Raw genomic sequence first — 23685 nt, forward strand, 5'->3', positions numbered from 1 at the left:
AGAATGTGTTCCCTACCCTCTGCAGAAGGGAAATGCTTTGGTCCGGGATTGTGGAAGTTTAGAATTAATGGACAGTTGTGCTTTGGGGGATACAGTTTGTTTCTTTCCTGATGCACTGACTAGGCTTCACCTATGATGGGGTTCCTGGTTTCTCATTAGTCATTCAACTTACACACCCTGTCAGTTAGTGCTGACTTCCAAAGCAATAAAAATAATGCAGTTTCATGCTCAGAGATTATTTTTGGTCAGGTTGTTTTACTCTTTATATTAACAAAATCAGTTTTACTTTTACCTATGGGATAATTAAAGAATCTCTGAATTTGGGCTAAGGGAAAACTACACTTTCAAGAAAAAAAGTTGCTATTTGAAATTTTGATAACTTCCTGGAAAAGACATGTGGAGACTGGTCACTCTTTGATGGAGTGAGGGGAATTCTATTATTTCATATTCTTTAGTAAAATATTTTTGAAGGTTGCTGTTTACAATGTGATTGCCTTTCCTGGCACGTCACCAAATGGGAAAATAGGATGATGGGAAGGAAGAGGAAAGGCAGGCTTACATTCTTCAGAGCAGGGTGGGGCTTTTCTGTATTTCAAAATTCTTTATCTGCCTTAGGCACTGACATGCAGTGCAGTAAACTTAATTCACAACTTCCATAGAAGAAAAATATTTTGGATATTTATGTGATTCTTGTGTGGCCACCAAGCCCTCTTTCCTTACCTCTCCCCAACACCTTGCCCTTGCTTTCCATTTTTGTCCCACCTTCAACCAATAATCTAGTAAGTAAAATAAATGGAAAGCTATGAAAGGAGAAATTGTTGATTTAATTCATGATTTCCACTCACATTATTTGCACTGGGTCATACTGGTGAGCTTTGTATGAAAGATAGCAGTCGTAAGTATTCATAGACCTTCATTACCCTTGCTAGTTTTTAAGACATAATTTCTTTTAAATGGTATCCCACTGTTGAAATCTGAATAAGATTTTTGGATTGTATCAATGTCAGTGCCCTGGTTGTAATATTGTTCTATAATTTTTCAAGGTGTTACCATTGGGGGAAACTGAGTTAAGTGAACATGGGATCTTTCCGTATTATTTGTTACAGCCACATGTAAATTTACAATTATATTTATAAAACTTTCAATCAAATAATTGTTATCACAAAGAATTATATTCCTTATCTCATTTAGGTCTATTTAGCAAAAGATGACTTTATGATTAATGTAATATGGTACTTAAAAGTATAGACTTTGAGCCTGACATACCTGGCCTTGAATCTTGGCTCTACCACTTTTTAATTGACTAAGTTACCTAACCTCTCATGGTTTTGTCTTTGTCATTAAATAAATGAGGATAATAACAGTAGGTACCTCACAGAGTTTTGAGAATTAAATGAGATAGAGCATGTAAATCACTTCCCAGGGCTTGACATATAGGAAATACTAGAAAATATTAGTTGCTGTGATGATGATGATGATGATGATAATTTCTGTAATTAGAGATAAAAGAGGAACTTTTCATCATCTCTCAGCCTATATTCTAACTGGCTACTGGATATTTTGGCTTGTATTTAATAAAGGGCATTTTGAGTTTTCATATTATTATTTTACTTAAAATGAGTTAAGGGCAATTTTATCATTTGGAGCTAAATGATTATTGCTAATGAATTAACTGGAATTAATGACAATAGATTCGAGATCAAATATTCTGGGTATAAAATAAGAGAGAAGGAACAGACTAAAACTGAACAACATAATATCTATACTCCCAGTCACCTCCAGAGACACACCTCTGAAATATAAAATTATTTTCAGTTGCAGCCCCCCAGATTTTCTCTATACAAAGAGTGTACACACATGATTTCTCTCTTTCCTATCAATGAAGTCCATGTGATATAATGGAAAAAGCACTGGACAGGGTGATTAGCAGTTCTGGATTCTAGATCCAGGTCTGTCATAGGCAGTGTGACCTCCACACTGCCTATGACAGTGAGAGCCTTACCTTCTCTAAGCCACCTGGTTCCCTATGTGTAAATTGTGAGGTTTGAATTGGATTAGTGATTCTCAGAGAATGGTCCCTGGACCAACAGCACTAACTAGCTTCACCTGGGAACTTGTTAGAACAGTACACTATCAGGTTCCCACCTCAGATCTACTGATTCAGGGACTCTGAGTGTGGGGTCGAACAATTTTTATTTTAATAAGCCTTCTGGTTGATTCTGAAGTCCATAGAAGTTTGAGAATCACTTCTCTGGATTAAATTTTAGTCTAAATTTTAGATTGTTGGACCCAACCTCCAGAGTTTCTGATTCATAGGTCTGGGGTGGAGTCTGATAATTTGCTTTTTGAAGTTAGATGCTGCCGATGCTGCTGGTCAGGTACCACACTTTGAGAACTACTAGGTTAGATAAACTCTAAGCTCCATTTCAGCTCTGTGATTCCATCATTATCATTGCTTTCACAATGCCTTCTGTCCCCCTCCTTATTTACTTTGTCCCTCAGTTTATTGAAACTGCCTCTTACCTAATAGTTAACATTGAAACTTTCTAAAATATCCTACCTTGTAGAGGGTGATGGACAGAAAAGACCTTCCCTAAATTCTTACAGCTTTTGTTAATATGAAACACCTACAGCTCTTTGGCATTGAAAATGACCTTAGGACCTACTATATAGCACAGGGAACTCTGTGCAATGTTATGTGGCGGCCTGGATGGGAGGGGAGTCTGGGGGAGAATGGATACATGTATCCGTATGGCTGACTTGCTTTGCTGTGCACCTGAAACTATCACAACATTGTTCATCAGCTATACTCCAACATAAAATTAAAAATTTAAAAAAAAACGACCTTAGGTGGCCTACTTAGTTATCTCACGTGCGTAGCTAGTTACAAAGGAAATATCTTCAGACACTAAGTTTCAATAATTAAGGTCTGATGCCTAATTGCCATTGATCCCTTTATGTTGTCTTAAGATCTGAAGAGCTTGGGCACCAATGTAAAAATAAAATTATGTTTTCATTTGAATATGCTGTTTAATGAATAACACTAAAGATCCCAAATTACATCTTCAAATGAGCTTTTTAATCCCACCTTCTTTTTCTTGGTTTTCTGGATATTTGGGATGGGATAATGCTCTGTGTGGCATAGGTCTGCTAAGAACAAACAAGCCTCTGCCTGCCAAACTGAATTATTTATTTTGCTCATGTTTCCTTTTTTTGAAGTAGAGTTATGGGTTACGATCCACTGTTTCTGGTTTTATCAGTAATTTGATAATTTTCTAGTACTGAATTGCAAACTATATAAGAGAAAAGCAAGGATCTAACATTTACTTAGTGCCTATTATATGCCAGTCACTGTGCCACAAGCATTACTTTTCTTGTTTATTTAATCCTCACAACAACCATGTAAGGTAGTATCATTAGCTTTGGTTTTTACATGAGGAAATAGACTCAGGAAGGCTAAGTAACTGCTCAAGATCACACAGCCAAAGAAATGGCAGTGTATAGATTTAAGCTCAGATACGTTTGACAACAAAGCCTTTGTAGGCATAGTAGATTCTGAATAAAAATATGTGTTGAATGAATGAGTAAAGGAATGACTATATGCCATTATCTTCCTAATGTTGAGTTTTAAACAATCATAGAATTATAAAGTTGAAAAGGCACTATAGGTCATTATCTAATCAGGGTTTTAGTTATGCATATCCTTTAAAGTATCTCTAACAGATGAGTATACAGCCTTTACTTGACCACCTCTTGGAAAATGGCACACACGACCTCTTTAATCACAGTGATTATTGAATAGCTCAGAAAATTCGTTGCATTCAACTTCCCTAAAATCTCTTTCTTTTGAGCCTAGATCTGCCCTTTGTAACTGCTCAGACTTAATCTGGTTCTTCTTCCATACATAATTCTTTCAAATATTTGAACATAAGCATATATCTTCTCTCTCCCAAGCAAAATAGCCCCCATTTTTCCAGCTACTCTTCAAGATCCACACATAATAATAACTTAATAAATGTTTGTTAAATGAAAGAAGGAAAGAATAAATAAATTTGATACCTAGACTCCTCAGTTTCTTATTTCCTTTCTTTAGAATGTGAAGCATCTGTGCTGTGTTCTGGGTACATGCTAGGACCATATTTCTAGAAGTAAATGAAGTAATTTCCTTTGATATACCCTTGCACTGCACAATAGTCACCCACAAAAATATCCTTTTTTAATTTTCTGACATAGAACAGTGCTGTCATCTTTGACATCTCAGGTTTGCATCAGGTCACAACAAGCTGGAGTTGAACAGCAAACCTAGTGCTTTTCTTCAGGGTTAAAGGCAAGACCTGGGCACTAGGGGATCAGCTCCAGTTTAAGCAGGCTAAGTTGGTACCGTAATGTACAAAACTTGGGCTTACCTCAGCTAAAATGGAAGAAATAGCTGCCCAAAGCTAGTTTCTTTCACGCCCCACTGGCAAGGTAGTAATTGCACAAAGACCTTTTTATTATAAGTTGATTTTCCTGAGAAATGAATTCTGAAAAATACTGTAAAGTGTTTATTTTTTGCTTGCCCTTTATTAACCCACATCTTAGGGCTTTCCCTAGAGAGAAACTGTTGGTAAATGAAACCTCTTAGACCTACACAGGAACATTTTTGCACTATGTCCCTGGCTGTGGAGGGAACAGGGACAGGACAAGGCAAGTTGGTGCTATTTAAACAGGGTCATCAGCCAGTATATGGAATTTTGCCTAAAGAGAAGATTTAGGAATTTAAACGGGGGAAGAGTTTGGGGTTGGTAGAATTACTGGGAGAGGTTTGTATCTTAAACAGGATATAATGCAGCTCTTTTATACTAGTAAGGAGGGCAAAGACCCAGTTTGAACTTAAAGATCATTTCTCTTAGTTCATCCTAGTTTTGATCTTTAAACAACAAAAGTCCTATAGTTTAATTTTTTAAATCATGCCCTAAAAGCCAGCACAGAACCTTCCTGTGATGCTATTGGAATCAGGGCAGCATGCATAGAGTAAGGGAGGGAGCTAGGAAATTAAAATGTGATTTTCACAGACGTGATTCTGTCATAGTTCTTATTTTCTTTATATGGAATACAAATACTGATATAGAGTGAAGATTTTCTGTTTTGCATTTTTGTGCTCTTTGATACATTTATTGAGGTCAAATGAAATTTGATATAGTAGGATTTATTATGAAGTGCTCTCTGAATACAACTCCATAATTACTCAGCTACATGGTAGTGCATAAAGCTGTAAAACTGCTTAGCCAGACAAGCAATTTATATGTTACATCGAGGTGTGGATGGCAAAGAATATTAGTTTAATTGGGAGCCAAGATGTAGTAGCCTTAAATCTGAAGAGCTATATGTTTAACATAATGCAGCGAGGCTTTGAAATAAGATACCTAAACTGGGGAGCTACAGCTTTTGGAATATATAACAATTAGACATTACTTTCTGACCAAAGATACTAAGTACTATTTTTCAAAATAAAGCACAGAATGCAAAGCAGGTGAAAGGGCAAAACCTTTCAACATTGTACGGTGACAGAAGAAAACTTATTTCTTCTAGTTCTTTGTTTTAAAAAAAGAAAGAAAATAAAAGGAAAAAAAGTCAAGATAAAAGATAACCATTAACTATAATTTAGTGGAAGCAGGGAGGAGGCAAATTCACAGTGAGGTTATGTCCTTGGTGTACCAGTGGACTCTGAAAGGGATTTGGTGAATTTAGCCTGAATTTTTCTCAGGGAGCAAATTTGGAATGAGGTTAGAAGTGGGTGGCTGTTTGGGTAACCAGCACACCACCAGGGGTGAAAAACAAATACTCCTTGGCATACATTTGCTTTCTGTCTGATCATAGGCTCTCTTCTGTTTAGCAGGTTCAGGGTCACATGCCTCCGCTCATGATCCCAATTTTTCCACATGACCAGCGGACCCTGGCAGCAGCTGCTGCTGCCCAACAGGGATTCCTCTTTCCCCCTGGAATAACATACAAACCAGGTAAGTAGAAAGGGATTTAACATTCTTTTGGGAATGCTAAGATCCATATGTTTTTGCTTAGTAATCACAACAAACACAGAAGCATATGAAGGAACTATGAATAAAAAGATCATAAAAGCTATTTTAAAGTAAAATTAGAATTGTGAAGGGGGCATGTTAATAAACGAATTGGTTGCTAAAAACTTTTACTTTCTCTTCTTCCACTTGAGTTTGTTCTGAATTCACAGATAAAATGCTACTTTCCCTCAGGACTACAAATTTTTGTCAGCTCTCTCTCATACCTTTACTGTGAATAATTGTCTTTGGTTAAAGATACTTTGCTCCTCCTGAGAGCTTTTATACTCTAGGAGAGTGGTCACATACAGTATAAAATGCTATTATTGTTTGTTGTCTGATTTCTCTTGGAAGAAGAGTTAGAACTGGACTGATTTAACTAGCTTGCTACTAATAGGTAAAATTCTTTTTGATTTTAGTCTAAATAATGAAGCATTCGGTTGTATTTTCTTATTCATCTTTGAACCTCAAAAAACAGGACACATAACCTTGCAATGAAGTATGTTTTGAGATGATTTAGCAAATGTTATGACTTTTCTTTATTCCTCTGAGTTTACTGGACTCCTGGGGAATTCAATTAGGGGCATAATGGTTTGAAGCTTCTTTCAGAGCATTCTTGTAAACAGGGCTTTAAATGTTTAAAGATATGTTGCCAAAGGAATCCAATGTAAGAAGATAGTCAAGTAAATAAAAAGTCAACCTGAATTTCATTTGTGCATTCTTTGTAACTGACCTCAGCTCAGAAGTAGTGACCTTGTTCTACTCATTAATAATTTCTGTGTCAAGTTCTTTTTAACATATTAACCTGATTATATTAACCACCCAATCTGAGTACAACAAATCTGACTGCAGCGGTTTCTTTGTGTGTGGGTTTATAAAGTGAACAAAGGTATTTTAATATGCTTAAAGCAATAATGAAGTATAAATCACTTTACTAAAATTCCCTGTAAGGAATGTTACTAAATAGCATAAAAACAAACCTAGTGGGTTTTAACATCTATTTTTTGCCATCAATTACTCTTATGCTTTTGGTAGAAAACCCCCTTCCTTGTGAGGAAAGGAAAGATGTCTGTGTCAAAACCCAAATTATTCAAAGAATAGAGATCTTAAACGATTGGCTAATTTAAGGACTGACTTTAAAAATTCCTCAGATATAAAGCAGTCAAAACTAGGATTAACAACGGTTTTTGGATACCAGAGTGAAAGAAAATTGTGTTACTCAAAGTTAAAAGTTGATTTTTCTAGAGCAGAATTTTTAGAGCAAGTTATATTCTGTGAAATTAGTATCCATATTAAGGACAGGATAATATTTTGTCGGACAATATCTCTCTGTCAGTGCAGTGGTTCACTTCTTCTCTGATCTCTATAAGTAGTTTTGAACTTTCTTCACCTTGACTTCCTTTGGAATGTTGGTGTAAACTAAGTTTACTGGTTTAACCTGAATCTGAGTTGTTATCCCTACACCAGTTTTAGAAACCTTTTAAATGAACTGTATGTGGAAACTATTTAATTTCCATGTTTTTAAATTTAAAATTCTCCACATTTCAAAATCAGGTTATGGGCCTTACTTTCTTCTAGACATAGATATCAACATAATTGACATGTTATGTAATTTTGTTAAGACAATAATACTGTTTTTTTTGTTTTTTAACATCTTTATTGCAGTATAATTGCTTTACAATGGTATGTTAGTTTCTGATGTATAACAAAGTGAATCAGCTATACATATACATATATCCCCATATCTCCTCCCTCTTGCGTCTCCCTCCCACCTCCCTATCCCACCCCTCTAGGTGGTCACAAAGCCCGGAGCTGATCTCCCTGTGCTATACGGCTGCTTTCCACTAGCTATCTGTTTTACATTTGGTGGTGTATATAATTCCATGCCACTCTCTTACTTCATCCCAGCTTACCCTTCCCCCTCCCTGTGCCCTCAAATCCATTCTCTACGTCTACGTCTTTATTCCTGTCCTGCCCCTAGGTTCTTCAGAACCTTTTTTTTTTTTTTTAGATTCCATATATATGTGTTAGCATACGGTATTTGTTTTTCTCTTTCTGACTTACTTCACTCTGTATGACAGTCTCTAGGTCCAGCCACCTCACTACAAATAACTCAATTTCGTTTCTTTTAAAGGCTGAGTAATATTCCATTGTATATATGTGACACATCTTTTTTCTGCATTCATCTGTCGAGGAACACTTAGGTTGCATCCATGTCCTGGCTATTGTAAATAGAGCTGCAGTGAATATTGTGGTACATGACTCTTTTTGAATTATGGTTTTGTCAGGGTATATGTCCAGTACTGGGATTGCTGGGTCGTATGGTAGTTCTATTTTTAGTTTTTTAAGGAACTTCCATTTTGTTCTGCATAGTGTCTGTATCAATTTACATTCCCACCAACAGTGCAAGAGGGTTCCCTTTTCTCCACACTCTCTCCAGCATTTATTGTTTGTAGATTTTTTGATCATGGCCATTCTGACTGGTGTGAGGTGATACCTTGTTGTAGTTTTGATTTACATTTCTCTAATGATTAGTGATGTTGAGCATCCTTTCATGTGTTTGTTGGCAATGTGTATATCTTCTTTGGAGGAATGTCTGTTTAGGTCTTCTGCCCATTTTTGGATTGGGTTGTTTGTTTTTTTGATATTGAGCTGCGTGAGGTGTTTGTATATTTTGGAGATTAATCCTTTGTCAGTTGCTTCATTTGCAAATACTTTCTCCCATTCTGAGGGTTGTCTTTTTGTCTTGTTTATGGTTTCCTTTGCTGTGCAAAAGCTTTTAAGTTTCATTAGGTCCCATTTGTTTATTTTTGTTTATATTTCCATTACTCTAGGAGGTGGGTCAAAAAGGATCTTGCTGTGATTTATGTCATAGAGTATTCAGCCTATGTTTTCCTCTAGGAGTTTTATAGTGTCTGGTCTTACATTTAGGTCTTTAATCCATTTTGAGTTTATTTTTGTCTATAGTGTTAGGGAGTGTTCTAATTTCATTCTTTTACATGTAGCTGTCCAGTTTTCTCAGCACCACTTATTGAAGAGGCTGTCTTTTCTCCATTGTGTACTCTTGCCTCCTTTATCAAAGGTAAGCTTACCATATGTGCATGGGTTTATCTCTAGGCTTTCTATCCTGTTCCATTGATCTATATTTCTGATTTTGTGCCAGTACCATACTGCCTTGATTATTGTAGCTTTGTAGTATAGTCTGAAGTCAGGGAGCCTGATCCCTCCAGCTCCGTTTTTCTTTCTCAAGATTGCTTTGGCTATTCGGGGTCTTTTGTGTTTCCATTCAAATTGTGAATTTTTTTGTTCTAGTTCTGTGAAAAATGCCATTGGTAGTTTGATAGGGATTGCATAGAATCTGTAGATGGTTTTGGGTGTATAGTCATTTTCACAATGTTGATTCTTCCAATCCAAGAACATGGTATATTTCTCCATCTGTTTGTATCATCTTTAATTTCTTTCACCAGTGTCTTATAGTTTTCTGCATACAGGTCTTTTGTCTCCTTAGGTAGGTTTATTCCTAGGTATTTTATTCTTTTTGTTGCAATGGTAAATGGGAGTGTTTCCTTAATTTCTCTTAAAGGTTTTTTATCCTTAGTGTATAGGACTGCAAGAGATTTCTGAGCATTAATTTTGTATCCTGCTACTTTACCAAATTCATTGCTTAGCTCTAGTAGTTTTCTGGTAGCATCTTTAGGATTCTCTATGTATAGTATCATGCCATCTGCAAACAGTGACAGTTTTACTTCTTCTTTTCTGATTTGGATTCCTTTTATTTCTTTATCTTCTCTTATTGCCTGGGCTAAAACTTCCACGACTATGTTGAATAATAGTGGTGAGAGTAGGCAACCTTGTCTTGTTCCTGATCTTAGTGGAAATGGTTTCAGTTTTTCACCATTGATAATGATGTTGGCTGTGGGTTTGTCATATACGGCCTTTATTATGTTGAGGTAAGTTCCCTCTATGCCTACTTTCTGGAGAGTTTTTATCATAAATGCATGTTGAATTTTGTCAAAAGCTTTTTATGCATCTATTGAGATGATCGTACGGTTTTTCTCCTTCAATTTGTTAATATGGTTTATCACATTGATTGATTTGCGTATATTGAAGAATCCTTGCATTCCTGGGATAAACCCCACTTTGATCATGGTGTATGATCCTTTTAATGTGCTGTTAGATTCTGTTTGCTAATATTTTGTTGAGGATTTTTCCATCCATGTTCATCAGTGATATTGGCCTGTAGTTTCCTTTTTTGTGATATCTTTGTCTGGTTTTGGTATCAGGGTGATGGTGGCCTCGTAGAATGAGTTTGGGAGTGTTCCTCCCTCTGCTATATTATGGAAGAGTTTGAGAAGGATAGGTGTTAGCTCTGCTCTAAATGTTTGGTAGAATTCGCCTGTGAAGCCATCTGGTCCTGGGCTTTTGTTTGTTGGAAGATTTTTAATCACAGTCTCAATTTCAGTGCTTGTGATGGGTCTGTTTATATTTTCTATTTCTTCCTGCTTCACTCACGGAATGTTGTGCTTTTCTAAGAATTTGTCCATTTCTTCCAGGTTGTCCATTTTATTGGCTTATAGTTGCTTGTAGTAATCTCTCATGATCCTTTTTATTTCTGCAGTGTCAGTTGTTACTTCTCCTTTTTCATTTCTAATTCTGTTGTTTTGAGTCTTCTCCCTTTTTTTCTTGATGAGTCTGGGTAATGGTTTATCAATTTTGCTTATCTTCTCAAAGAACCAGCTTTTAGTTTTATTGATCTTTGCTATTGTTTCCTTCATTTCTTTTTCATTTATTTCTGATCTGATCTTTATGATTTTTTTTCCTTCTGCCAACTTCGGGGTTTTCTTGTTCTTCTTTCTCTAATTGCTTTAAGGTATAAGGTTAGGTTGTTTATTTGAGATGTTTCTTGTTTCTTGAGGTAGGATTGTATTGCTATAAACTTCCCTCTTAGAACTGGTTTTGCTGCATCCCATAGGTTTTGGGTCATCGTGGTTTTTTTTTTTAATAGCTACTTTATTTATTTATTTTATTTTTGGCTGTGTTGGGTCTTCGTTTCGTGCGAGGGCTTTCTCTAGTTGCGGCAAGCGGGGGCCACTCTTCATCGTGGTGCAGGGGCCACTCTTCATCACGGTGCGTGGGCCTCTCACTATCGCGGCCCCTCCCATTGCGGGGCACAGGCTCCAGACGCGCAGGCTCAGCAGTTGTGGCTCACGGGCCCAGTTGCTCTGTGGCATGTGGGATCTTCCCAGACCAGGGCTCAAACCCATGTCCCCTGCATTAGCAGGCAGATTCTCAACCACGGCGCCACAAGGGAAGCCCTGGGTCATCGTGTTTTCATTGTCATTTGTTTCTAGGTATTTTTTGATTTCCTCTTTGATTTCTTCAGTGATCTCTTGGTTATTAAGCAGTGTATTGTTTAGCCTCCATGTGTTTGTATTTTTTACAGTTTTTCTTCCTGTAATTGGTATCTAGTCTTATAGTACTGTGGTTGGAAAAGATACTTAATATGATTTCAGTTTTCTTAAATTTACTGAGGCTTGATTTGTGACCCAAGATATGATCTATCCTGGAGAATGTTCCATGAGCACTTGAGAAGAAAGTGTATTCTGTTGTTTTTGGATGGAATGTCCTGTAAATATCAATTAAGTCCATCTTGTTTAATGTGTCATTTAAAGCTTGTGTTTCCTTATTTATTTTCATTTTGGATGATCTGTCCATTGGTGAAAGTGGGGTGTTAAAGTCCCCTACTATGATTGTGTTACTGTCGATTTCCCCTTTTATGGCTTTTAGCATTTTCCTTATGTACTGAGGTGCTCCTATGTTGGGTGCATAAATATTTACAACTGTTATATCTTGTTCTTGGATCGATCCCTTGATCATTATGTAGTGTCCTTCTTTGTCTCTTGTAATAGTCTTTATTTTAAAGTCTATTTTGTCTGATATGAGAATTGCTACTCCAGCTCTCTTTTGATTTCTATTTTCATGGAATATCTTTTTCCACCCCCTCACTTTCAGTCTGTATGCGTTTCTAGGTCTGAAGTGGGTCTCTTGTAGACAGCATATATACAGGTCTTGTTTTTGTATCTATTCAGCCAGTCTGTGTCCTTTGGTTGGAGCATTTAATCCATTTACATTTAAGGTAGTTATTGATGTGTATGTATGTTCCTATTACCATTTTCTTAATTGTTTTGGGTTTGTTATTGTAGGTCTTTTCCTTCTCTTGTGTTTCCTGCCTAGGGAAGTTCCTTTAGCATGTGTTGTGAAGCTGGTTTCATGGTGCTGAATTCTCTTAGGTTTTGCTTGTCTGTAAAGGTTTTAATTTCTCTGTTGAGTTGAATGTGAGTGAGATCCTTGCTGGGTAGAGTAATCTTGGTTGTAGGTTTTTCCCTTTCATCACTTTAAATATGTCCTGCCACTCCCTTCTGGTTTGCAGAGTTTCTGCTGAAAGATCAGCTGGTAACCTTATGGGGATTCCCTTGTATGTTATTTGTTGCTTTTCCCTTGCTGCTTTTAATATTTTTTCTTTGTATTTAATTTTTGATAGTTTGATTAATATGTGTCTTGGTGTGTTTCTCCTTGGATTTATCCTGTATGGGACTCTCTGCGCTTCGCTGGACTTGATTGACTATTTCGTTTCCCATATTAGGGACATTTTCAACTATGTCTTGAAATATTTTCTCAGTCCCTTTTTTTTTCTCTTCTTCAGGGACCCCTATAATTCGAATGTTGGTGCACTTAATGTTGTCCCAGAGGTCTCTGAGACTGTCCTCAATTCTTTTCATTTTTTTTCTTTATTCTGCTCTGTGGTAGTTATTTCCACTATTTTATCTTCCAGGTCACTTATCCGTTCTTCTGCCTGTTATTCTGTTATTGACTCCTTCTAGAGAATTTTTAATTTCGTTTATTGTGCTGTTCATCATTGTTTGTTTTCTCTTTAGTTCTTCTAGTTCTTTGTTAAACGTTTCTTGTATTTTCTCCATTCTATTTCCAAGATTTTGGATCATCTTTACTTTCATTACTTTGAATTCTTTTTCAGGTCGACTGCCTATTTCCTCTTCATTTGTTTGGTCTGGTGGAATAATACTGTTTTTTATGGGGAAAGATATTGTTATATAGTCAATGAATTTGGACCATTTTATAAAAAGTCTTCTCACACAATATCAGTGAGATTGCAGTATGTAAGTAAGGAGAATCTAGACATTGAGGCAATATTGTGCAGTAGTGAGTTACCCCTGCTGAACAGCGTCTGTGCAGCATAGAGTAGTGTCTTGGGGTAGCAAAGCTGGATTTGATTATGTTGGCTAAAACCTGTTGTTTAGGGCAGGACAGTGGATTTGGACATGTACAATGATTTTTAATCACAAGCAAGCCTGGTAAAAAAGTTATTATCCGGTGACCCCTAAGTTATGTCAGAGAACTGAATTAACCAGAACTCTAAATTCTTAAATACTTTGGCTAATTCAGGTTTTATTGTATATAAAAATTATACTTTAAAAGGATTAAAATTATATGTTCATATGCTACTGGGAGAGTCATTACATACTTAGGAGACTTAGTCTATGCAGTGTTCTTGTCATTCACACAAACTGGGAAAGGAGAATACTGTTTGACTGGAGTCTGGACAAGGAAAACTTTTTTGCCCCAAACTGAGCTATAGCTATAATTTCACTTGTGAGACAATGACTAAATTTTTAGGGGAGTAGCATTGTCACATATAAAAGCCTTGAAATGGTGGTGTAACTTTATAGTTTGATCCCCTAAGCAAGAAGGAGAATAAGTGCTACATTGGTTTTTAATGAATTACAAAATAAATGGCTCTCTTTTTTCACCTTCCCATAACCTGAAACAATTCCATAGTGTTTGTGCCTTCAACTGATTGAATAATTGTCTTGATTTACAGAAAGCAAGGACCACCTTGGGCTGATGTTTACTGTTAAAGTTGACTGTTTCTGAAGCCATATTAGTATATTCTAAACAAATATATTTAGGGCTATCAACCTTCTCCTCTTCAGATAATTTGACCCATTATTCTGGACATTTCAGGGCCCCCATGGGTAGTGAACACCAAGCAAGCTCTCCCACCCTGGTGAGTTGCTGAGGAGGCATGTTGCCGACGGAGATTGTACAGTTTCAGGGGAACATCTATCAAAATAATCTCTGCTGAAATTCTTTTATTGAGTTGTAATCCCTAATTAAACCCCACCTTTTTTTAAAAAAAACTGGTTCTCTAATTAGAGACATCTCTCTAAAAAGGAACTTATCAGGGCCCAGAACATAAACCACAGAAGTTTGGTTGCTTTGCTCTTTCACATCATGATGCTGAGAGATATAGCAATCCAGGGTGAGATGAATACAATTGAGTACCTATGACTGAGAAAACTAAAAGATTAAGCCTCTTTCATAGCTGCCAATGTGTATATCAGAGTGATTGAATTGACTGTAAAATAAAAACACTGGATAGCATCCTTTGTGTGCCAAGGATGATGCAGCTGACCCCATGGACTTCGTGTAGTTGGGATTTTTAAAACGATTGCTGCTGGAGCAGCACCCTTAAAGTTTCCCAGGAGATCTAGGAGTAGGATGTCTGCCTGCTTATGACTCCTACACTTACTTACTAGTTATAATATGATAACAGCTAAAGTTTATTGAATAATTACTTTGTGCCAAACACTGTGTTAAATATTTTACATTATTTTATTTAATTCTTACTTGAACATATCACTTAATCTTGCTGAGCCTCACATTTTTGTCATCTAAAAAAATATGTCATGAGTTGTCCACTGCTCAGCATGGATGTGAAGATTAAATTTGCTAAAATGTATGAAAGTTCTTTGAAAATTCTAAAACACTATGTTTGGGGATAAAGTTTGACCATGAATCTAAGTAAATTTAACTACATTAAACTGCATTCTTATCCATTAGAAATGTGGTCCAAAAACTGAGCTTTTGACTGAGATATATTGTCTCTCTGCCTGATGACCAAAAGCAATTTTACTAGTATACCTGCTGTTTCTTTAAGAAAAAAATTGTGGTAAAATATACATAAAATAATATTTATTATTTTAACCATTTTTCAATGTACAACTCAGTGATATTAATACATTTGCAGTTTTTTGTAACCATTACCATTATGTATACCCCAAACTTTCGGTCATCTCCAACAAAAACTCTGTGGCCATTAAACAATATCTCTCCCATCCTCCTACCCCGAATCCCTAGTAACCTCTATTTTAGTATCTTTCTATATGAATTTGCCTACTCTAGGTACTTCATATAAATGGAGTCATACAATATTTGTCCCTCTGCATCTGGCTTATTTCATTAAGCATAATGTTTTCAAGGTCCATCCATATTGTAGTATATATCAAAAGTCCATTCTTTTTTATGGCTGAATAATATCCCATTGTATATATATGTCTACGTCTATATATTTGTTTGTTTATCCATTCATCTGTTGATGGATATTTCTGTTGTTTCCACATTTTGGCTATTGTGAATAATGCTGCTGTGAACATTGGTGTACAAATACCTGTTTGTGTCCCTGCTTGCAGTTCTTTTGGATATACACGTAAGAATGGAATTGTTGTGTCATATGGTAGTTCTATGTTTAGCCCTTTGAGATACCATCAAACTGATTTCCATAGGGGCTGCACCTTTTACATTCCCACCAGTAATGCAAAAGTGTTCCAATTTCTTTATATCCTAACTAATACTTTTTCTTTTCCATTAAAAAAAAATTATAGCCATCCTAGTAGATGCGAAGTGGTATCTCATTGTGGTTTTGTTTTTCATTTCCCTGATGATTAATGATTTTGAGCATCTTTTCATGTGCCTATTGGAAATTTGTATATCTTTGGAAATATCGAAGTACATTGCATATTTTTGAATTGGGTTGTTCGTTTTATCTTTACTGAGTTTCAGGAGTTCTTATATATTCTACATTTTAATCCTGTATCAAATTTATGATTTGCAAGGTTTTTTTCTCATTTTGTAGGTCGTCTTTTCACTTACTCGATAGTATCCTTTGATGCACAAAATTGTTTAATTTTGATGAAGTCTGATTTATCTATTTTTTCTTTTGTTGCCTGTGCTTTTGCTGTCATATCCATGAAATCATTGCCAAATCCAAAGATTTACTCCTATGTTTTCTTCTAAGAGTTTTATAGTTTTAGTACTTAAGTTTAGGTCTTTGATCCATTCCAGTTAATTTTTATATATGGTATAAATTAAGGGTCCAACTTCATTCTTTTGCATGTGGATATCAGTTTTTCCAGCACCATTTGTTGAAAAGATGTCTTTTCCCCAATGAATGGTCTTGGTACCCTTGTAAAAAATCAATTAACTATATGTAAGGGTTTATTTCTGGGCTCTCTATTCTGTTTCATTAGTCTATATATCTGTTCTTATGCCAGTATCATACTGTTTTAATTACTCTAGCTTTGTAGTAAATTTTGAAATCAGAAAGTATGAGTCTTCCAACTTTATTTGTCTTTTTCAAAATTGTTTGGGCTACTGGGGCCCCATGCAATTCCATATAAATTTGAGGATTGGCTTTTCCATTTCTGTAAAAAAAGATTGTTGGAATTTTGGTAGAGATTTCACTGAGTCTGTAGATTGCTTTGTTGATCTTAACAATGTTAAGTCTTCCTGTCTATGAACATGGATGCCTTTCTATTTATTTAGATCTTTAAAAATTTCTTTCAGAAATGTTTTATAGTTTTTCAGTGTACAAGTCTTTGCCTCTTAAGTTTATTGCTGAGTATTTGATTCTTTTAGATGCTACTGTAAATAGAATTGCTTTCTTAATTTCCTTTTGGATTGTTCATTGCTGGTATATAGAAATACAGTTGATTTTTGTGTGTTAATCTTATACCCTGAAACTGCTGAATTTATTTATTAGCTCTTGTAGCTTTCTTATGAATTCTTTGGAATTTTCTACATATAGGACCACTTCATATGCAAATAGACATAGTTTTACCTATTTTTACCAATTTTGTTTGCTCTTTCTTTCTCCCTTCCTCCCTTCCTTCCTTACCCCCTCCCTCCCTCCTTCCCTCCCTTCCTCCCTCTCTCTCTCTTCTTTCTTTCTTTCTTTTTTTTCTTTCTTTCTTTCTTTCTTTCTTTCTTTCTTTCTTTCTTTCTTTCTTTCTTTCTAGTACTAACTAGAACTTCTAGGACAGTGTTGTATAGCAACAGTGAAAGTGGGTATAATTGTCCCCGATCTTAGTAGAAAAGCTTTCAGTCTTTTACCGCTGAGTGTGATGTTAGCTGTGGGTTTTTCATAAATACCCTTTATCATTTTGATGAACTTTCCCTCTATTCCTAGTTTTTTCTGAGAATTTTTATCATGAAAAGATGTTGGATTTTGGCAAATGCCTTTTCTGCATCAATTGAGATGATCATGTGGGTTTTTCCCCCATTGTTCTATTAATGTTATGTATTGCATTGATTTTTTATTTTTAATGTTGAACCACCCTTGCATTCCTGGGATAAATCCTACTTTGTCATGGTGAATAATCCTTTTGATATGCTGTTGGATTCAATATGCTAATATTTTGTTGAGGATTTTAATATTCATACAGAATATTGGTCTATAATTTTCTTTTCCTGTGATGTTTTTATCTGGCTTTGTTATCAAGGTTACATTGGCCTCATTACCTCAGAGTTAGGAAGTGTTTCCTCTCAATATTTTTGAAGATTTTGTAAGGATTAGTGGTAATTTTTATTAAATGTTCAGTAGACTTTATTGGTGAAGCCAAAAATTCAGTCCAGGAATTTTCTTTATTGGGAGGTTTTTGATTACTGATTCAATCTCTTTACTTGTTATGGGTTGGTTTATATAATCTATTTCTCCTTGAGACAGTTTAGGTAATTTGTATGTTTCAAGGAATTTGTCCATTTCTTCTAGATTGTCTAATTTGCTGATGTACAGTTGCTGCCTAATACTTCTTTTTAATTCCTTTGTTTCAGTTAGCATTTATTGAGCACCATTTATTTGCTGATATCTATATATATAAATATATATGTATACATGTATATGAATATACATATATATTTTCATTTAATTTTTATAACAACTCTAAGATATAAGTGGCATTATCTATATTTTGTTAAAAGAAAAAAAGAAACTAAAAGTCAAAGAAGTAAATTAACTTTCTAAACTTTCACATCTAGAAATTAGTGGAGGTAGAATTCAGACTGAAATTCTGAATATTTGACATTTTATACTCTTGCAGGCATGATCTAACTGTGTAAGATATGAAGAAAAATCTAGCTTTTGTGAGTGTGTGTGTATAAAAAAGTGTGATTTATATGTATGGGATTATCCAGATGACATCTTGTGAAGCTAGCCATTTCTAGCTCTTCTTGACTATTTAAAACAGAGGCATGTACCACTATTGCTGGAATACTTTATTAATTAAATCCATCTACTTGAAATCAAAGCATTTCTGAGGTTCTTCAGGTTAGTACTCTCCTTTTTAAATAAGAGTGGTGAGGTCCAAGAAGGAACTATATATGTTCATCTGTATAAACTAACCTAGTTTTATGGTGATTGAGATTATTTTAACTGTGCCCTTCTTCATACATGGAGGCTATATCATTGGTGAGTTATTTTGTCATGAACTTTAAGTTGTTATTTTAAGTTAATTTCTTGTAATGGGGATACATTTATATAATTTTGTCCATACTCACTTATTTAATTGCTATTGTGACAAATCCCATGATTTTCATATGATTAGCCGAAGAGTTTGGATGCATCTATGAAATAAGTAAAGAAATTAAGATTGATCCTTGATTCTTAGCTTCTTTAAAGGTATGAAAAACAATGCAGATGCTCTTAGAAAAAGTCTTGAGATCAAGACTCTTCTCATCATTGGTCTATTCTTTGATGAATAGAGGAAAAATTTAGCAGGAGAAATAAAAGCATGGTGATCTCAGCAATATATACTATGATCCGTGGGAATTTTTTTCTCCAATTGTTCTCAGAATAAATTAAAGATTTTGTTTTCTTTTTAAGATTCTAAATGTGTCACTCATCGCCTACTAACTTTTGCTGCAGTGTGCTGTCTCACAAAGATAAATTCAGATTGATTATGGCATTCCCTCAGAATACAGAGAAGTTATAATATTTTGCTATTCTGAATACATGCATCCAGGCAAGATGCAATGTGGCATGTCCAAGTCTATATTGGTGGCTGTGATTGAAATATTTCCATATTGTAGCAAAAATGACAATAGCTCATAAAAGTGGGGTCTATCTATGTGTTATTTGGCAACTCAAATAACTTACCATCATCCTGTGATACCACCACACAATAATCTGTGAGATGAGGGGTGTGTAGTATATCTTTCTTCTGTTTTGGAGGGTGGAAAATAAGGTATGAGACTTTGAGCCAGTAACTGAAGAATCTTTGAGTCCTGTCTCCTAGTTTAACATATTTTTCTTCTCTACTCCTCCCAAACTCTCTAAATAGGTTAATATCTGAAGTTAGTATCTCAGAAGATTGCAACCATCCCAGTCCCTTGTCTTTCTGAGGAATCAAAGTAAATGGACAGAATTTTACCCATGGGATTTTTGACTTTTTAATAAAAGTGAAGTTTATATCTGAATTATACAAACTAGGAGTCTTCTTGCAGGAGGTAGCCTGAGTCTAATGGGTCCTAGGTTCATGCTACAAGCTCCTCCTTTTCCTGTGTTTAAGTCTTAATAAGTTTCGGCTTCCTTTCGGTTTCCCTGAAAATTAGAAACTATACTTCCTGTCATTCAGGGACTCTTGCTGTGGAGCTGCTTTGATCCCAAAGCAATGTTGGTTATTGTGGCAAGTGAAACTAATGTCAGGCAAATGTCCTATAGGCTGTAACTCCTGTTTCATATTTGCTCTGTAAGCTTCAGATAAAAATAATCAGTTGGAAAACCTAGAAGCCTGGAAAGATGGATTTATGTAATGGGCATTATTTCCCAAATTGGCATTAGGAGGTTGTCTACTTATACTAGAGGTAGCAAGGGCCAGATTACGGTAGTGCCTAAAACCAACCTGTTTCAACAGGCTTCATCTTCTTTTGTACAGATTTAAAGAGAATGGGTCCTCACGCAAGCATTTCAAATCCAGAGACAAATTTGAAAAAAATTGCTACAACATGTTGACTGATTCCTTGCCAAGTCAGCCACTGAGAACTTTTTCTTGATCGACTCTTACACAGAGACAATTAAAGGCAAGGGGGGGTGGGAAGCTTGTAACTTTTTAAAAGAATTAAACTTCACAGTACTCTAAATCCCTCTCCTTCTTAAATCTTCTCTTCTACTTTTAACCCCCCTCTTCTTCACCCTTACCTTCTCCCTCTCTGGCCTTTTCCTTTTTCTCTCTCTTCTGATCATTCCCTGTGATATACTCAGTTGCTCTAATGTATTCATTTTTACTTTTGGTATTGATACAATATGTTCTGGAGACATAGCTTTCCAAAGATTATATTCAGATATACAGATTCAAACCAGCAGAAAGGTTAAAAACATTTAAAAAATATGCTTGTCAGCAGTGGAAAGAAAGCTGTTTGTAGCCAGCAGGTGAGCTGGAGAGTACTACAGGGTGTGGTAGAGATGGTAATAAATTAACTGGCAAGCCAAAAACTATATAAAAAAAAATCAGCTATTTCATAGCATAGAAGCATGACAGCTATGAAAAAAGGAGTGCCCCAGGGAATTCTTTTAGAGTTTGATTTTTTTAAATATGTTTGACATGAAAAATGTTTTAGTACAAATAAAGCAACTGGTATTAAACTTACAGGGAGGGGGGTTATGGTTTAGAGTTAGTATGAATAATGCATGATATTTAAAGAAAGAACAGCTCTAAAATGTTCTGAGAGGCAGCCCATGTTGATGGTTGGAATGGTGATTTTTTTTCCTCTATTTTTGAAGCATCATTAATTCAGCATCGTTTTGTGATTTTTTTAACCTGATAAGATGTCAACCAAAGAAATACTATTTGACTTAGATTAGGATATTCTTTCTTCAGATAATTTAGTTTAAATAGCAAGAGGATCAGTAGAATTATTTAAGCATAAAGCGGCAGTCATTTACCATAAAAAATAATTTGGCCTAGTTATCTTTTTTTTTTTGCAGTGCTCATGTAGCACGGCAAACCAAAATCAACCTCATGGAAGGGAAAAAACAAGATCAGATATTTTGAACATTACTCCATAGGAGACTAGCACAATATAGTGTTAGTGAATGCATTGTAGCAGCGCTCCATATGCAATCAGAAGCCAATTGTTACTGGACTGTGTACAAGCGCACACTGTGCTCAATGGTCTGATGAGGTATTATGGATATGATGCAAAGAGACTGTGTAGATTAGAGGCTAACAATTTGTTAAAAGTGAAAGCAACTTAACATTTACATTGGGCCAGCTGAGTGGAACTTCATGTGGCAAACAGGATGAGTTCCAAGGAACCAGGGGCACCAGGAAGGCTCCAGGTATTAGTGTCCATGCAGAAAAAAAGAGGTTTTATTGCTTTCTAGTTGACTACCTTTATTACTGTGATTCTTTCTATACTTTTCATTATTATATTCAGCTTTTAGTGTGGAAAAGTTCATGCAAAACAGCATGATTATTGTAAATGTCAAAAATGTGTGGAGGAACAGCCTATTAAAATATAGCCTAGAGATAGTACATAACACTGACTTTAAGTAAGTAGCTGAAGTCAAAGTGATACTCCATTAAATCACTGATATTGTGTAATTTATCCATAAGTATTAATTTTGATTTCAGTTACCACTATCACAATACATTCCTCATCACTTTCCCTTGGTTCTTCAGGTTGTTCGCTTCATACAGCCTATGTTCTTAGGTCACAGAAGGTACTTCAGCCCCCCTGTTTAGGCATGGTCTGGAGCCAGAAACACATTAAGATGTAGCATTGATCTCTGCTAAACCATGCTCAATCTCAACCAGACTTTTAATGCAGATATCACATGTAAAATGTGTGTTTATTTAATCAAATCATCATCAAAGAATAAGTGATGAGTGCCTGGTGTGTGTGCATGATTCTGTACTAGGTTCCACCGGAAGTTAGGGCAGAAAAACATAGTTTCCACTCTATTTGGGATACCAGGCATTTCATAGAATGTTGGCAGATAAGATTAGCTTCTCTCTTAACCCTATCAAATTAAAGAGGTTACATTAATTTTTTTCCTCTATTTTTTATAAAATAAACGTTAGGGTTATGGACAGTCAATAATTCCTAATCTTTTTTGGACTGTAATACTCTGCCTTGCCTACCAAGGCAAAACGTTTTGTTGTTTTAATGTAAAAGCCTTAATGCTTTCTCAGTGAACTGAATGTCAGCCTGGCTTTAAGATATTTTTTTTACTCTTAAAAAAATGATGTATTACAAGATTTGTAATGGAGTGAACATGCTTGAATTGCACATTTAATTTTTTTAACATCACATTCATGTTTTGCCAGTTTGCCTACCAGCTATCTGTTAACAAAAAGTTCCAAGGCAGCACTGCAAGTCTGTGCCCAACTAAGCCTTTTGTTTCTGCAGATGTTTGGGCTTAGAGCAATGCTGTAAAGCTCCGGCAATCCAAGGACCATGTTTGTACTTGTCTGCTGTGATTCCCTGTGCATTGTCTAAACCTGTATGCATTGTTCTTTCCGACAGGTGATAACTACCCCGTACAGTTCATTCCATCAACAATGGCAGCTGCTGCTGCTTCTGGACTCAGCCCTTTACAGCTCCAGGTAAGTGCCAGAAGAAAAAAATGTGGGATACGAGCCAGTACTTTAGTGGAAAACTGCTAACCAGCTGTATGCTAAATAATGGCCTGGATGTTAAATAATTTTTTAAGCATAACCTAGAAGGATTAACACCTTATGTACTTACCATATTGCAAATAGAAGAGAAAACTGTCAGTGTCAATATTTTTAAAGGAAAAAATGACATTATGACTTAGTACTGTATGTCCTCTATCAGGTAAGTTAATGGTTTTACAATTTTTTATGGCTGGTTGTTATGGTTGTTATTGGGTGTGTAAGCTTTTTCCTTATCAATTCTTCATTCACGTCTCCATTCATGTCCAATTAGCTTTTACACATAAGCATCAAAACAGAAAACAACGTTGGATATTTTCCTTCTTGCAGCTCATAGAATAGGGGGTTGTTATTACCAAATTACTTTAACTATTTGGAAAATGTAAACACTTTGTTCCTGAATATATGTATCCTCATCCTCATCCTCATGCCAGGTCAGAAGTCTGGGCATGGTGTCTGACCAAATTCTGGGTTCATGTTCTTTACCTATGAAACTAAAATTGGAGAGAAAGTGTTTTGGGAGCTAAATTAAAATATCACTTGCACCTTCTCTTCTTCATAGTAAAATGGTGCGGGGGGTTAACAATAGGACTAAGTAATCTTTATACCCTTCTAGCACTGCCATCTTAATGGGAAATTGACTTTAAATATGAGTGTATATTTTAACAAAAACAAAAAGATAATATCATTAAAATAATGGTTAAACCTTCAGTATTTGAGCATTTAGAAAATGTATGGTAACTTGAATTTCAATACAGTGGATAAAGATAGTTTTTTATTCTTATAATTTACTGTGATTTTTTTTTGAATTTTCTTAAATAGTC

At 35.5% G+C, this 23685-nt stretch overlaps 1 protein-coding gene across 15 annotated transcripts in view; it reads left to right on the forward strand.

Annotated features, from left to right (window-relative positions):
- Positions 1–23685, forward strand: part of SOX6 (SRY-box transcription factor 6) — a 618861-nt gene that overhangs the window by 472956 nt on the left and 122220 nt on the right. For 14 of the 15 annotated variants that reach the window (XM_082341482.1, XM_082341472.1, XM_082341483.1 and 11 more), the window contains 2 exons: positions 5876–5999; positions 22713–22792. In XM_082341482.1, coding sequence (XP_082197608.1) covers positions 5876–5999; positions 22713–22792 — 204 coding nt within the window. The remainder of the gene's footprint in view (positions 1–5875; positions 6000–22712; positions 22793–23685) is intronic. The other variant, XM_082341477.1, reaches the window with a different exon arrangement.

This window comes from Balaenoptera borealis (genome assembly GCF_965194805.1).
Source record: "Balaenoptera borealis genome assembly, chromosome: 11".
NCBI lineage: Eukaryota > Metazoa > Chordata > Mammalia > Artiodactyla > Balaenopteridae > Balaenoptera > Balaenoptera borealis.